At 45.3% G+C, this 17,773-nt stretch overlaps 1 protein-coding gene across 1 annotated transcript in view; it reads right to left on the bottom strand.

Moving 5' to 3' along the window:
• KLHL13 (kelch like family member 13) overlaps positions 1 to 17,773 on the bottom strand; it is a 192,587-nt gene that overhangs the window by 138,887 nt on the left and 35,927 nt on the right. The window contains 2 exon segments of the mRNA XM_030209395.1: positions 1,268 to 1,380; positions 1,875 to 1,919. Of these exon segments, the coding sequence (XP_030065255.1) occupies positions 1,268 to 1,365 (98 nt within the window). The 5' untranslated portion in view covers positions 1,366 to 1,380; positions 1,875 to 1,919.

Below are 17,773 nucleotides of genomic sequence, written 5' to 3'. Positions count from 1 at the left end.
TTATCTGCATATCAGGCAGACATGTACTGCCTGTAAGCACATACCTATAGTGAGCAGAGCCGTTTAAAACATTACATGCATAGTATTGTAAATTCAACCATATACTGTACATGTCAAACAAGCAGGTATAGATGTGCACACATGTAATTTAGCTTTGCCAGAAAACCTAAATAAATTTTGATAATATGGGCAGTTCTAAGTTATCCCATTATATTCTTTTTAGTTTGCCTCTACCATAAACTGCATACACTATTATCCAATATCGATTTGAACCAGGAGAGGTATATAGATATATATAGATTAGGTGTCCTACTACATTAGAAAGGTGCTTAAATAAGTAAAACAGTGCAAGTAACAAGCACAAAGCAGAAAATATATTCAAGGAAGAGTGACACTGAATCTCCATACTTCAGTTAAGGCAAACCATAAAAAATGAGTAGAACAATTTCAGGCTTGGCACAAATATAAATTACTTCCTATGAAATTCTCATCTTGCACATGAATTGTTATTTTTTTAGTTTTTAATTAGGTAGCTACATTTTTTTTTTTGTTTGATTGCCAACATTTCTGCTTACTAGACAAGGAAACTATAATGTTTGGCTCTTCAAAAGGATTGAGCATACTTGGCACTAACGCTTGATACTGAAATTTATTAATAGCGCTACAGCAAAACAATGTATACCCGAATATTACAAGGCAAAATCCATTTACAAATAATGTGGTATTCCCTGAAACTTCTGAAAAATCCATGGACAAGGTACATATACAGATACATGCATTTATTTTTAAAAGTGTAACATGCATAACATCAAAACTAAGTTTTTAAATACTCAAGTCAACAATTTGGAAATAAGTTCTTTACTAAATATACTATTTACAAATCACATAGAAATAACTAACATTTCCAAATATACTACCGAAAACAATTTTGCCAACTGCCTTTTTTTTTTTTTAAATAATGTTTCCCTTGACGTTTCTATGCTCCATAGAAGGCAACTCACTATGCTAATTATTATTACATTAACACCGTTAAACATATGTTATACTGAATGCTCAATAATTTCTTCATTTGTACAGTTTAACAGACTACACAGCATTAATGAATAGTAATAATGGTATTTTTTTTTACATGTTTTTCTGTAAAATGCATACTAAAAATCAAAAGTCCAACACTCAATGTTAATGTCAATAAGAACACAACATGGCATTTGCCACAGGATATTCTCTTGAAATTAGTCCCACCTTGGTGTCCTCATTTCTCACTTACATGTATGCTGGAGAAAGTGGCGATGACCTGGTTGTTTTAAGCACAGGAACTGGGAATTTCCAGATAGCAGGAGAGCTCGTTTTCCATTTCAATGGCATGTTGTCACCACGGTACTACAATAACAGCAAACAGCATTTCCATAACACACTACCAACTAGGACTTCCATCCCACACACAACTAACACAGCAGTGAATGCTGCTGCTAAGAACAAGCAAGTGATTCTGCCAGTGCCCTTAAACCGATACTTCCAATCTGTAAAACAGGACTGCAAGGCATCTACTTTTAAATCCTCCTGTCCCCTAAAGCGTTGTGATGATTCTTTCATTCTAACTCAACAATAGTGCCACCTCGTTAGGAAAGCGCTGACTGCAGTATCTGTTTAAAAAAAAAAAAAAAGACTGCACTGTGCACACCAGTACAATGCAGCTTTATTTACTGAAAGCAGTTAAATGTAAGAAAAGAGCAATACGATTGTTCTGTCTCAACAGGAATAATGCAGCATTGGACTACATTCTGCTACTAAAGCACTAACCTGATTCTGACCAGCACTAAGCTAGGGGGGAAACAAAAAACAGATGGGGTTTGTATGAATATAAACCAACATACCTACTTAGAATACACTTGTCATCGTCTGAACAGTCTTCCTTTGAGCTGCAGCAATACAAATGGGATATAAATCTCAGCATAGCCTTAGGCCACGGCTAATAGATCAGTGACTAAATTCAGCAGCCTGTTTTCCTCCTGTGCAAGCTCTGTCCAAAGAATGCCATTATGGAAAAGCCCATTAAATAAAAAAGCCAGTCCTTCTAATCCATAGTTAAGAAGGGAAAATATATATAAAGACGGAACTGCTGCAAATTTCTGCATACTCTTGCTGTAGCTTCTGATTCAGGTTGCTCTCATTTTCTCATTATTTTTTTCCCAAGCTGGATGAGCCAAATCTCGTGCATTTAACAAGCTGTGGTAACATGAATATCACTCAGTCTTCTGCAGTACAGAAGCACAGAGAAGGGTGTTCTTGATAGCGTCCCTACAAGGACCACTATTAACAATCTAATTCAAAATCCCCCCCCCCCCCCCCCCAGATCACAAATTGCCTGAAGTACTGATGAAGCAGGCAGTCATGTAGGTGTCCATCTGGGACCACTGCAGCTTTCTGGTCTGCATGTTGACCTCCAGGGGCTGATAACCGACACCGAGGTTTAAAAACGGAGCTGGCGTAAACAGCAATTCAGGCAGCTAATCAAGAGTGGTGCAGAAAGATCAAAATAGAAGAGAAAACAATGAGAACAACTGATCTAAAAACTTGTCTGAATAAGGCCAGGTAGTTTGCTTATTTTTAAACTGAAACTAATGTTTATCAATAAAACTAGTAAAAGCAGAAACATGTCCTGAGCTCGCAAGTTCAAAGTAACCTATCACTATAATATTTAAATCTTCAGGATGTAAACTATTCACTTCAAGATGTGTGGATCACCATTACTGCCCCAGTTAGGGCTGGGGCTTTTAAATATTAAGAATTACTAATACTATTTTATGACCAATACAGAAATATATGTATTTTTTTAAATAGTCTAATAATATAAATCTAAATTGCAAACACATATACACACAAGTATATTTAGACACCATGAATAAAATATATAACCAGCAGTTTTGCATGGTATCAATAAAAAAATAAAAACAAAACAAAAACAACCTTGCACAGTAAGATGCATTTGATAAGCATCTTAATCATAACGTAATCCTAAAGGAATGTTCAGACTGGTTGTACTACAACTGGCATCTTTAAAAGCCAAAAGCACCCCCCCCCCCCCCCCCCCCCCACCCACACAAACATGTTAGCCTTACATAATCTTTGCCATGGATCTCAGAGTGACCAAAATACAGGTCTCCCTAATTAACCCAATACAAAATCTGCTGGTTGTTAAGTTAGAAGAGTGATTTTTGGCACCTAACGTCACTATTTATCAGGTAGAAATCTATCCTGTTTATTGCTCCATAACAAAAGGTCACAGATGAGAGTGGCAGGTACACTTTAATAGTTTTGACAGTGGAGGAGTGGCCTAGCTGTTAGAGCACAGGTCTTGCAATCCAGAGGTGGCCGGTTCAAATCCCACTGCTGCTCCTTGTGATCTTGGGCAAGTCACTTAACCCTCCATTGCCTCAGGTACAAACAGATTGTGAGCCCTCCTGGGACAGAGAAATATCCAGTGTACCTGATAACTCACCTTGAGCTACTACTGAAAAAGGTGTGAGCAAAATCTAAATAAACAAACACCATTTCAGTAAAAGCTCCTAAGAGGTAGTTTACAGTAATAAGTTTTACAAAGATAAAACACCAAAATTATTTAATATACTGAGAGGCTGCAGCCCATCAACATATTCCTCCCAGCTTCGTCTGCGGCACCTCCCAAATCCATCATGACCTAGCAGGACATCTGTGGATGATACTTTGTGCTCCATCTAGATACTACTACTATTTATCATTTCTATAGCGCTACTGTACGTACGCAGTGCTGTACACTTGAACACGGTTTACTACCAACCAAATCTCGAACAGGACCCCGGAAGGGAATAAGGAAACCTTCCCTAAAGCCCTGCTCCAACTGTATTGCAGCCTCCCTATCCCTGTAAAGGCAAAGCCAAGAAACCATTGCTTCAATAATGCTGGCGGGGGTAGGTGCCCGAGCAAATGTCAGCTCACTTCCCGGAACATTTAAAAGCTGAGTGACCCTGTCTGCACTAGGCGCAAGAATGCTGGTACAGTTCGGAAAAGGACAGGAGGATTTGTTGAAGTACCAGCACACACTGGCAGACCTCCTCAGCTGCACCCAATCTAAGAGCGGCTGCAGCATGAAAGGACTTGCCAGCCAGCCCAGTCGTTAGCCCAGCTTTATCCCCAAGCCCCTAGACTGCACACTAGAACCAAGCATGCAGCCATGTGAGTAAGCCATAGATTGATGTCCTGAGTGCCCCAGGACATATGGAAGTTCTCCTCCATCTTGTCCTGGAACACCTCATCATAATTCAACCAAGCCCACCCACCAAAGCACTAGTAAGCATCCAGCACAGAGTCCAGGTAGGCCAGAAGAATCTCAGAGTGACCTGGTTAGCTGTCTCACACACACTAGCTAAGTGGATGAAAGAGCACACCCAGTTGACTATGGTCTTGAACATCTTCCTATCTGGACTGGTCATTCCATCCTGCTTGGCTTTTTTCTTCCCTTCCCTTGACCATACCCTCCATCAGTTTAAAGATGTCAATACATTTACGCTTTCTGATTTTTTGTTTTGCAAGGGAGCGCAGGACCTGCTCCAACAGTTGTCAGGGCCACTAAAGCAGGTGCACCCCTAGATCCATCTACAACCACTCCTGCTACCCTGCCCCACCACCCGAAGCAGAAGGAGAGGATGTATTAGAGGAAGAACCCATACATCTCATGCCCCTCCCCCTGCTTTTTTTCTTTGCTGCTCCTGAAGACCCTGCACTTGCGGCAAAATCATTACCCGCAGTTGAGCATCCACCTCTCGCAGGTCTGATACCAGAAACAGCAGCTCCTTTCAAAGCTGCTGCCCCACCATCATTTGACTCCAGCGTTGCTGAAGCTCCCTCAAGTCTCTAGCCTCCCACCAACTGCCTAAGCAGACTGCCCCTGCTCAGGGAGACCCTACACCAGGGCCTCACCCCTTTTTCACCGGCTGCACCGCAGAATCAGACCCAATCCTAAGGGAAGACCTGCAGCTTCCAGCCCAACTCCGATCCTATCAATTGGCACTAAGTGAAACAAATATCTTGGGAAGAGTTGCTGCATCACCCAAATGGAGTTCCCCTCTGGGAGCCGCCGCAGGAGACACAGACAGCCCTGGGAGACACCCAAAGTCAGACCCTGCAGCCTTGCCCCAGTCTGCCAAAAGCCAAAGCATCCCCTGCCTCGCAAAGGGGATCACGCCGACTTCCCAAAGCAACACGCACCCCAGAGGACTTCTTGCCCTGCTTACTGTCCGCACCTCCAAGGCCGCAGCCAGAGCGTCAGAGAGGACGATGAGAAGGATCACCATGGAGCTCTTCAGAGTTGCCGGCAAGAAGGGACACTTCCTCCTCCATCTCGTCACCTGGGGCGCTCTGTGGTGAGTCCGCCATGAAAGCCAGCAGGAACACTAACTAAGCCGCCTCTGAGGAGTAGAAAAGGACTCTGCACCTCGGGGGCACCCACCTTTTATTCCCAGTCCTTCCACTCATTCCCCTCAAGGGGATCCTCCAACCCTGACCCGGATCCTAGGAAGGAAAGGTCATTTACCAATGAATTAGCCAATCCCTTCAAGGCTCCATACCACCCCCCCTCCCCACTTCTTGCTGCCTGTTCCTAACCCCCCCACCCAGTTCCCTGTGGCACCATGAAGGCTGCTGGAGTGGGCAACCAATCCCCAGGTTAAACTCGCCCCTAAAGAACAGGGGCTCTTGGGCTCATACTTACTGCTACAACTTCCCTACATATTATCTTGTTCCTTTGCCTCCTCTTAGCTAGGGATATCAATCCCTATCCTGACTTTCCAAGGCTACGCTCACCTATCTATATATATATATAAAATGGTAGCCCCCTTCAATATTATTAATTCCTCTTTTTCCTTCCTCTTCTGTCCCTTCCTCCTGCTCCCATGGAATGTCACCTTTATCTATCTTTCATACTCGACATCACCTTGCTTTAACTGAGGATTGGATTTACCCTGCCCCCCGTCACAGATGTTCTCTCTTCTCCCATAACTTTGCCTGGTTACATATGGTGATGGTGTCTGATTACTATCCTATATAATAATTCTCACCACCAATGATCTAATGTGGGACTGCCTGTGTCCGTGGCTCCTGGAGTTGCTGAGCTAGGCTCCGTAGCCAGGTGACGTCACTCACAGCTGATTCCCCCCCCCCCCCCCCCAACACTGGCACGTGCAAATTTGCACAGCAAAACGAAAAGCTGCCTCGTGCCCATCACCTGACACTCACTCTGTCACAGCAGCACGCGCTACAAAACTGAGAACCGGGAAGCGGAGACAAAGATAAGGCTCGTGCCCATCAGCTGACACTCACCCTGACAGCGCAGCACGCGCTACAAAACTTAGAACTGGGAACTGGAGACACAGATAAGGCTCGCGCCCATCAGCTGACACTCACTGTCAGAGCAGCACACGCGCCACAACGGAGAACTGGGAAGTGGAGACAAAGATAAGGCTCGAACATTTTGCCAGCCCTTCCCTGCTAAGCTACACAAAACGCTACAGAACCCGGCGACCGGCAGAAGCACAGCACAGGTAACGGGCAGGCAGGGGGAGGAGTAGGCAAACTCGCGGACAAACATTTGCACACAATCAAAAAAGGTATCACGAGGGAGGGAAGGAGGCAAAGTACATGGACCTGGAAGGGGGGGGGGGGAAGAAACGTGGAACTAAGAGGGAAGGCAGGAAATAGGGGGTACCCTGCAAACCGGTAGGGAGAGGAAAAACCTGGAAATGGGAGGGGGGGAAACATGGAACTAGGAGGGAGTGAGGAAGGGAAAAGGGGGAACCTTGAGGCTGGTATGGCCCTAAAGTAGGCAATGAACCTAGAACTGGGAGGGGGGGAACAAAGCTGGAACTCAGAGGGAGGAAAGAAGGGAGGGGGGCACCCTGGCACTCTTATCTCACACACACAATCTCATTAACACACACACACTCTCACTCATACACACACTCTGAAACAGACTCACTCTCTCACACACACTCACATATTCACTAACTCTCTCACACACAGTCACTCTCTCACACACTCACTCTATCAAACATACACACTCCAAGGAACAACCTTGCTAGCACCCATTACATTTCTTACAGAAACAGCCTTTTCACTACCACCGACGTGGACCACAGCCTCGCTACAAAGTTACCACTGTGCAGGGCATCGCACTCGAGTACAGAGTAGCCCACACGAAAACCACTGATGTGGACCACAGCCTCCCTCCAAAGTGCAAGGCATCGTGCTTAACTACGGAGTAACGGTAAGGCGGGACGGGACGCTCGCTAGGTTCTAAGGCTGTTCTCTATGTTCACACAATTTCATTCACCCAACCCCATGGCACCGCCTGCCACTGTGGAATTTACAAATAATCAATGAAAAAACAAACCCTTCACAATTATTTTACCCTCTCATTACAGCACTTTTCAATGAACTGTTGGGTTAACAACAATCAACATTTGAATATAACCTTGCTAGCGCCCGTTTCATTTCTTACAGAAACGGGCCTTTACTACTAGTGAACAATATTTCTTTTACAAATGAATCAGAGTTAAAAATTGGGGGTATAGTCCTGGATACTGGTTTCTCCTTTGAGAAACATGAGGCACAACTAACTAAAAAAGTATATTTTTTTTATTCTGAGAAGGCTAAGGAGGATTAGACATTGCTTTGAATCCCTACAGTTTAGGTTGGTTGTTCAGGTCTTGATGTTAAGCCAGCTAGACTATTGTAATGTACTTTTTATTGGATGCACGCAACTAATTTTAAAGAGATTGCAAACTATGCAAAATGTAGCTGTTTGATCTATTCTACTAAGAAGTATGATAGGGCATCTCCCCTCTTGGTGAGGGCCCACTAGCTTCCCATTAAAGCTAGGATATATTTTAAAGCTTATACAATCATCTTTATAACTTTACATGGTCTTGCTCCCAAATACATGCTATCATTATTTATTCTTCCTTGTCGGGGCAACACCATAAAACTATGGAATATTTTACTCTTACATCTCCCGACCTCAAAATTTGTCAGATTTAAGTCAGTTTTCCAGTTCTCATTTGTTTTTATACGAATAAAATCTTGGAATGAGCTCCCGGACATTTTTAGATCTTTTGCTATTTAGAAAAACCCTTAAAACATGGCTATTTGAGAAATGTTTGAATTAAGTTTAAATACTGGATTCTCTTATATAAATGATTTGATTTTTGTCATTTTTCTTGATTGTTACTTCTTTTTGATGTAAACCACACAGAACCTGCAATGTGGTTGCGGTATAAAAGCACTATTTAGTTTAGAAAAGGATGCAATTTGATCTTTTATTCACAATTTTGTGTTTCCTCACCTGAACTATGGTAACATTAATCTAAGTGGGATTAAGCTTAAATTATTAAATCACGATTACAGTGGCTAAATGTGTCACCTGCTCTAGTTGTAAAGAAAAGAGAGTAAAGTAACCCACAAATCTGCTTTTTATATGTTGGCACCATCCTGTGGAACTCCTTTCCATATCAATTATGCCTGGAGTCCTCATCATAAGTTTAACAAAGTGAAGAAATGGGTCTTTAAGACTAAGGCCTTTGGAGAGATCCTGGACTAGGGAACTTGGATTAGTCTAAGCACAGTTTATTTATACAAATTTATTTCTTGGAGTCACAACTACTGTTTATTTGCTAAATTTATATTCTTGTGTCTTGCTTGTTAGGGTTTTTTATTTCCAATTATAAAAATTAAAGTCATCCTAAAATGCATATTTCCTTTGCTTCCATGCCAGACTAGTCCAGACGAATGGGTAGTTGTGCTCATCCACAACTATGGAGAGACATAAAAAGTAGATCCATGTGATTCGCCCTCTTATGGCCCTGCGCAGCTGTAGAATGCTCAGTATGTTCTGACTCCAGCTGATGGTACACGCAGCTCCCATCTGTGTGGCTTGGTCAGCTCCTGATCTTTGGGGAGATCCCTCTAGAAGTCGAATGAGCAGCACTTCAGGGCACAGGAACAGGCTCCCTTTTCAACTGCAGGGCAGTGAGATGCATATGAAGCTTGGGGGGGGGGGGGGGGGAGAGACACCCGGTGCTGGAGAGTTCCTGCCCCACTTTCCTTCCTGCCGTGAACTTCGCTGGAGGCAAAGTGGTACCAGGAACTGTTGGGTGTTGGACACACACTGTGCTCATGATCTGGTTTCAGTCTATTAAAAAAAAAAAAAAAGAATGAAAAGCAGCAGCAGCTTGAGGTAAGTTTTCAGCACCATTCTTGTCGGATTTCTCAGCCTCGGCTGTCTGGAATGCGGAAGCACCCGCTCTGGGGAAACGCTGTCCTCCTTTTGGTGCCACTTTCTGCTTCACAGCCACCACTACACTGGCAGCGCAGGGCGGCATTCATTTGCCGGTTTTGTTCTTCACCTTGCAGGGTCGAGTGTCTGTTTCTCCTGGCGGTCACTTCTGTTGGCAGTTCAGCTTACAGGAGTTGTTTTTAGCCTGATGTGTCTTTTGCAAATAAATAAAAACTCGACATCTGTACTATGGCCAAAGTGGGGGGTCACCTTCCTTTCCTGCTTGTGTTTTTGTAGGGACCAGGAGGTGTCTTCAGTGTCCGTGGGAGGTTCCTGCAGCACGGTTCTTGCTTAGCCGCAAGTTCTTTTTCGTCCGCTCGTGACTTGGAAGAGGCAAGGGCTCGCCAGGCTGCAGGCTGGTTGTGTCAGCTGAAAGCCTATCTGATAATGTTTTTAGAGTGACACTGGTCTTCTCTGTTTTTTTGTTGCCCTTCCCCTGGGTTGCCTGTTTTCAGGAGTTGCAGTGGTCCCCTCTTGTTCAAGTCAAAATTTTCCAGTGCTGCTGAGCTTCCTCCGTCTCTTCTTGGCTGGGGAGAGAGATCCCCTAGGTTGGAGAGTATCAGTAGTCTCTCAGAGGTCACAGTTTTTTCTCTCTAGTGGGTTTCTTTTTAACTACCTCTGTCTCCTCCTTGGCCCAGGGAGTCAGGCCAGATGTTTCTTGGCTCTGTCAGTTTCCTCTCTTCAGATTAGTAGCCACTGCCTCTGGGGCTACACAACAGCAGCTTCTTCTCGGTGGCGCCTCTTGCCTTTCTGCTGAGTCCCAGTCTGGGCTGCAGACTAGCCTAGTGGTTAGTGCATTGGTTTGTTATTCAAGGGAGCAGAGTTCTACTCCCTTTTTTTCCTCCCGAGGTGCAACATTTCTGGTATTTCTCTCCTACTCCAGTCTCTTTTCTTCTGCATAGAAGCTCTTTCCGGGTTTCTCAGCTGCATTGGTCTCACCTTGTCCTGGGGCTTTAGGTCAGTCTTCTGTCTGGAGTTGTGACCTTCTCTAGGGTTTCGAAACTACGACAGCCTCCAATTGTTGGGGTTGTAGTTTCTCAGTTGTTCCACTTGGGCACTAGTCTCCTCCCTTCAGGATTGTAGACCTTTCCGGTATTCCTTGGTTCCCCAGATCTTTTGTTTTTGGGGTGGTGGGCAGCTCCAGGGGCTTCCCGGCTGTCCCTTTTGACCCTCTTCCTAGTGGCAGTCTCTCAATGGAACCCGTCTCCTTTCTTCGGAGTTGCAGACACTGCCGGTATTTCAAAGCTGTGCCAGTCTCTTCTCTTCGGGCTTTGCACTTTGGACGTCTCTGGTATTTTGCTGCTACACCAAGCTCCTCTCTTCGAGGGTGTGGGCCTCTACTCCAGAGATCTTCTTGCCTGCATGTGATGTTTTTCATATCTCTCCACTACCTGCATCTCCTGGAGTCAGCGCATCAGGACAATGTTTTGGTTCTCGATTCCTCCTGTTTCCAGTAGATTGAGGCTACTCTGTTGTCCTCTACCCCTCTGAGATACAGTTAAGTGATTTGGCCATGTGGTATTGGCCTCTTTGGGGTGGTGGTGCACCACCATGCTCTCTCCGTTAGCGTTCTGAGCACGCCAGTACAGTGCAGGCTAGGTGGAAGCCAGCAGCGCTTCATCCCTAGGAGCCTGAGGGGTCTGCTTTGTTCAGTGTGACTGCCCTGCTTCACCAAAGCTCATCTCTCCTTCAGCTCCAAGAGACTTTACATTCACCTGGGCTTGGCCCTTACCAAGGGATACGTCAACTCTTCTGTCTCTGTTTGGGTCTGGTCCTACAACATGGGCTACTCCTGGGAAGGGAAAATTCTTGAGCCGGCACCTGAGCTTGGAACGTCCAGTTTTTTCTCTGCCCAGTTCTGGGTCATATAGGTTCAGCTCAATGTTCTTAGCAAAATCCAGGTTGTCTGGATTTTCCGCTTTTCCTCATCTCTGCTATCAGAGGAGATGGTCCTTCATTTTCTCTCTCAGGTTTCCAGAGGGGCCTTTGGTCTCCTTCCTTGGAGGCGTCAGCAGTCTTCCAGTACTGGGCAGCTCGGTAAGGCTTTCGTGTGTGCTCTCTCTTGCGTTTCCTGTTCTTTTGCAGCACAATGGATTGTCAGCTGCCCCTCCTTTTTCTTTCTGGCAGTTCCACTCTTGGTTCCTCTGGGGAGGTTCTTCTCAAGCCTGCCAGTCAAGTCAGCAGCATTTTTAGCGTACCTCCCCACAGTCTTGAGTCTGTTTTGTGCACCTCCCGCAGTGGTAGTAGGCCATAGCATTTGACTGGATTGTGCTCATCAGCTGAAGCCATGGGTGTCTGTGTATCTGTCACCTCGAGTTGTGAGCCTGCCCTGCTGGCATGTCTCAATTGACAGTTTTTTTTTTTTTAGGGGGGGGGGGGGGTTTGGTTGGGCTACCTCATCCCTCTTTCTCTGTTAATTGCTCTCCCAGCGCTTTTGCAGTTGACCCTTTCTGGGGGTATTCCAGTCAGGATGCCTTTGAGTCACTAGCTGAAGTAGTGGTGGGGCTGTCACTTCCACTCTAAGTTGGCAGTAGTTTTCTTTGCAGACTGCTGAGTCACATAACTAGCCTTCTTCCTGGGCTCCATTTGCCTTTTGGCCTTGGGAGTTAGCTGCCTTGGTCTAGCATGGTCTGTTGTGTTTCTTACGTGTCTGCCTCATTCCTATTTCTCTGGACCAGGTGTGGCCTGCTGTTGTGATTCTTTGGGGCTGCGGTCAGCATGGTAGCCTCACCCTATTTAGGGAATTGCTTTGTTACATCCCATTCGTCTAGACTGGACAGGCATGGACACAAAGGAAGGAAAAATTTATGTCTTACCTGATAATTTTCTTTCCTTTAGTCCTACCAAACCAGTACAGAACCCTCAATGTTGTCTGGTGGTTTTGCAGGTTATGTTTTCATGTTGGCCTTCATGCTTCATTTTCAGAGGTACCTCATCAATCTGTGCAGTGGTGCCTTATGGTTGCCTGCAAGCCTACTTTGGCAGAAAGGGACCGAGGGAGTGCCTCCTGGCTCAGTGCACCAGTCTTGTTTGTGCAGAAACTGGGTCTCCTGACTCTGTGGAATACCTGTTTGTCGGTGGAGAGTTTGCCATTACTTTTAGTCGCGTTTTAGCTGTCAGCGTGCCGCCTGCCTTGGTAAAATACCTGTTGGTCAGTGAGGGCTACGATTGCCTGCTTCGGTATTGTGCAGGCTGTTTGTGCCACTCCTGACTCAGTGAGTCTCTGGAGGTCAGTTGAGCATTTCATGCTGTCTGCAGTCATATGCTGGTGGAGATGGAGGTTCACTCGCCTTTATTTTCTTGCCCGATTGCTCAGGGTCTAGCACCATGGCTTGGGTAGACGATAACTGAGCATTCTACAGCTACGCAGGGCCTTAACAGGGCGAATCACATTGATCTACTTTCTATGTCTGTCTCCATCTGCTGTTGGATAAGCACAACTACCCATTCATCTGGACTGGTCTGGCAGAACTAAAGGAAAGAAAATCATCAGGTAAGACCTAAATTTTCTATTTTTTTTCATTATTATTATTATTTTTTTTTACTTAAAGGTCCTGTTTACTAATCTGAACTAGCATTTTAGCGTACAATAAAAATTACCACGAACGCTAGAATTGCCCTTATAGTTCAAACGTTTTTTATTGACATTGTATCAACACCAACATTGTCATGCAAGCTCTGTTTCAGTCTAAATATACAACAATTGTTAACTAGCATACAGCATTTATAAATTTTTGCCAACATTATTATCCCCTCAAGTATACCAATCCTCCCCCCGCCCTCTCCCATTCCCTCCCTTCCCCCCCCCTTTTACCCCAGACCTGGATATCCATTCAGTTCAGCCCGTAGAGTTCACCTTGTATTTAAAAGCAAACTACGGCCTCTATGGCTTAGACTTTGCAAATAAGGGCCCCAGATAGCCAGAAATGTAACTCTCTTTTTCTGCGAGAACCTAGATTCCCCTGCCTCCCACGATGCCAACTGATGTAGCTGATTTCTCCAGTGCCAGTATGCCGGAGGATCTTTGACCGTCCAGTACTGTAAAATACATTTCCTGGCCAAGAGGCTCATCTTACGGAGCATTAATGTTTCAAAACGATTCTGCCCTCTAAAGGACCCCGGAATGTCTAAAATCAGTTGCTCAACTGTCCCCAAAATCCGCAGCCTTAACCGCTCCTCCCAAAATCCTCGAACTCGAGCCCAGAACCTTTTTAAAATTGGGCAGCTCCAAAACATGTGCAGCATTGTGCCAGGATGTCTTCCACATTTAAGACAGTCCGGGCTTCGATTTCCTCCCATATGTGCTAATTGAGCTGTAGTCACATATCCCCTATGGATGCAACGATAGGCACATTCTCTCAAACGAGCATCTGATACTAACAGGGGTATTCGTGCTATTGATTTAGTGATGTCCCAGGAGGTCACTGCAACTCCCAATTCCTATTCCCAAGCACTCCTCAGCTGTCTATAGTCCCTGGGGGGCAGCCATCCTGATATTGTTTTATAAAGTGAGGATATTGTGATTTCTCCCTCACCAAAGGAGTGAAAAAATTCCCGTATCCTTTCCCCCAACTGAGTTCTCAAAGGATCTGTCGGTAAAGAAGTGAGGTAATGTCGCACTTGACGTATAGCAAATCTATTCCCCCAGGAGTCGCCCACCTTTCCAATAACTCCTCGTCGGTAAGAGGCTGCCCATCTTCACCCACCAGGTGTTCCAATTTAGAAATTCCCCGTCTAGCCCATTCCACAAAATATCGGCTTGACAGTCCTGGTAAAAATGCCCTGTTCCCTCGTATGGTTATCAAATCTGTTGTTGTTGGGTCCCCCCCCAGTTGACGAATAAGCACTCCCCACACCTCTCGGAGAGAGCGCAACAACACACTTTTACTGAATCCCTCCGGTAGGTCTCGTGTTTTGTGGTGTAAAAGCGAAAAAAGATGATGCGGTTCCCAAAGCGCTGCCTCCAGCGCCGTAGGAGTGTATTGCTGCGTGTCTAAACACCAATCTCCCAGATATCTCAAATGACATGCTTTATTGTATAATTCTAAATTTGGCATGCCCATTCCTCCTCGACTCCAGCTCCCCACTAATCGTGAGAAGCGAACCCGCGGCTTCTTGCCTCTCCAGCAGAACTTTGATGCAAGCTTGTAAAAACTCTTTAGGTCTTTCCGTCGAAGCCAAACTGGGATGGTCTGCATCACATAAAGCCATTTGGGGAACAACACCATTTTAATCATGTTTACTCTCCCTAACACTGAAAACGGCAAATCCATCCATCCTTGTAGCACCTGCTGGGTCTCCTCTAACAACCAAGTAATATTCAGATCATACAACCGCGAGAGATCCATAGGCATCAAGATTCCGAGATACCTAAAAGAGGTTTGTGCCTTTCTCAGAGGGAACTCGCCTCTCCACCGCCTCCACACGTCCTCTGAGGAGGCCAAGGCCTCCGATTTTTCTAAATTCAAGCTGAGGCCCGCATAGTCTCCGTATTCGGAGAAGATCTCTAATAGAGCGTTCAGGGATTCTTGTGGGTCTGTTAAATGGACCAAAATGTCATCTGCGAAAGCCGCTACCTTAAAGACCTCGCTTCCTATCTTTACCCCTGCCACCGCTTTCTGTTCCTCAATTTCTCTCAATAAGGGATCCAGTGATAGCACAAATAATAACGGTGACAGAGGGCAACCTTGGCGTGTTCCCCGGCCTATTTCAAAATCTTGTGTCTCAATCCCATTTACCGATATTCTAGCCTTTGGCGCTGAGTACAATGCTTTGATCCCTGATAGAAATCTATCCGTGAAGCCATATTTCTGAAGAACAGCATATAGGAAATTCCATTTTACTTTATCAAAAGCTTTTTCAGCGTCAAAGCTTATTAACAAAGAATTTTCCTTCCCTCGACATCTGGCTTCTAATGAGGCCAGCACCTTGCAAACATTCTTAGTGACTTTCCGTCCCCTCACAAACCCCACCTGGGAGTCGTGTATAAGGTTCGGCAAAATTCTCGCTAATCTGTTCGCTAAGATCTTAGCCATCAATTTCACTTCATAATTTAACAGCGAAATGGGCCTATATGATTCAACTAGTTCCGGGTCCTTCCCTTTCTTGGGGAGTACTATAATACAGGCTGTATTTAAATCCGGAGGCATCCTTTCCTGCTCTATTAATATGTTAAACATTGCAGCTAAGGGCTCAGTGATCTCTTCTCCCATGATCTTGTAAAACTCCGCTCGGTAGCCGTCTACTCCCGGCGCCTTAAGCAGTGCACTTTGATTAATCGCCAGAAACACCTCGTCTGGTGTAATGGGAGTATTCAGTTGTTGTGCCTCCTGAGGGGATAGCGTTGGTAAACCCATCTGATCTAAGTAGGAGTCTCCCGTCAGACCATCATCTGGCGGGGCCTCATACAATTTTTTGTAATATTGGTAGAAACTCTCGCTAATTTCCTTGTCCGTGTGGACTCGCTCTCCTTGCCTCTTCTTCATAGTCAAAATCCTGGTTTTCCCCTGTTTGGTTGCAATCAGGCGCGCCATCAAACGACCACACTTATTCCCATGCTTATATAATTGATATTTATAATAAATTTGCGATTTAACTGCCTTATAATGAAGTATTTCATTTAATTTAGTCTGCAAGAGCATCAAATGTTGTCTATTCTCAGTGGAGGCCTGTTGCCCATATCTTCTCCGAGCCTGGCATACTAATTGACTCACCCTCAATATCTCTCTATTCCTAGCTTTACGTTTGTGAGCCATATAGCTAATGATGTCTCCTCGAAATACTGCCTTAGCCGCCTCCCAGTACAGAACCGGATCTTCAACGTGCATTGCATTGTGTACTTTATAATCCCGCCAACTCTGATGTATGGAGGCCCTGAAACCCTGATCCCGATATAGCTCTGTGGGAAATACCCATCTCTGTGCCCCTCCCCTCTCTTCCCGAGGCGTCCAGCTCATTTCCACCCAAGCATGATCCGATATCACATCTGCTCCTATTGCAGATGCCGTCACTGAATTGAACATCTGTTCTGAAATCAACAAATAATCAATTCTAGCCTGTGTGCCGTGCGCCCTCGAGAGGTGTGTGTAATCTCTCCCCTGCGGGTTGAGAGTCCTCCAGACATCCACTAGCCCCACCTGTCGGCAAAGATTACGCAGCCCCCACGACTCCTGTCTAAGCTCATTCCTCCTAGCCCCAGTACTGTCAATCGAGGGGTCCATCACCATATTAAAGTCTCCCCCTGTTATTATGGGCAAAGATTTGCTCAGCAACAGTCGCGAAGTGATCATCTTATAGAACTTCCGATCATATTGGTTCGGAGCATATACATTGCCAAACAACATAATTTGGCGCTGCACGTGGGCCTCACACAGCAGAAATCTACCCCCTGGATCTGTGAAGTTCACTTCCACCTTATCCACTATTCCTTTTCGAAACAGGATGGCAACCCCCCCTTTCTTTCCTTGTGCCGCTGCCGATACACAATCCCCCACCCACCAGGTTCGCAATTTAGCATGTTCCCCAGCCGATAGATGGGTTTCTTGAAGGAAGGCTATATCTACTTTATGTCTTTGTAAATGTTGTAAAATTTTTGAGCGTTTAATTGGGGACGAGATCCCTCCCACGTTCCATGTAACTATTTTTAGTGGACCCAGGTCACATAAAAAATCTGATCCCAAGATGTATACCATTTATTCATAGAAGAGGGATGTCCCAGCCTCCACCCCTCCTCATGCACTATCCTTAGCCATTTTAGTTTATTCTCAAACCCCAGTCGCCGTCTCTTCCAGGTCTCAATCCCCCCCCATCCCCCAAATCCCCCCTCTTCCCCTTTATGAACCCCAACTATCCCCTTAAACCCCAACTTCCCTTCTTCTAAACCCAGGCCTCTAAAAGAGACCATCACGTTTAACACCTCCTACCCCCCTCCCTCTCGTAAACCAACTAGCACAAAGTGTTTCCCCTCGACTTCCTCTCCTCAGTATGACTCTAATTTATGATTATGTAACTTTTCCAGTTTGTCCAAAAAACAGCATTTAACAAACTACACAAAACCTTATTCCAGAGTTCTCAGGCTGTCTCTCTGATCTGTAGGGAGAATCCTCCGCAGCCCTCTGCGAGAATATCCCCGGGTTGGCCTCCTGTAGTGTCCTTCTGATATTAATCCAAGCCGCTTGGGCAAAAATCGCCTCAATTCTTCGGTGCAGTGATTATGCTTCGATGCTCTGTAGTATTCTATGCAATAATCCCAGACTTCTGCCCAGTCCATTCTGCAGCTCGTGCCCAAGGAATTCTAGTTGCCTAGTATGTTCTCCCAGGCTGCTTCCTGTGGCCACAATCCCATCGAACCATCAACTCCGCCCATCAAATTGGGTCTGAACATCTTCCGAATCTAATTAACTTTTTGTA

This window comes from Microcaecilia unicolor, chromosome 7, assembly GCF_901765095.1.
Source record: "Microcaecilia unicolor chromosome 7, aMicUni1.1, whole genome shotgun sequence".
NCBI lineage: Eukaryota > Metazoa > Chordata > Amphibia > Gymnophiona > Siphonopidae > Microcaecilia > Microcaecilia unicolor.
Note: the sequence above shows the minus strand (reverse complement) of the source record. Positions and strands in the feature narration are given on the sequence as shown.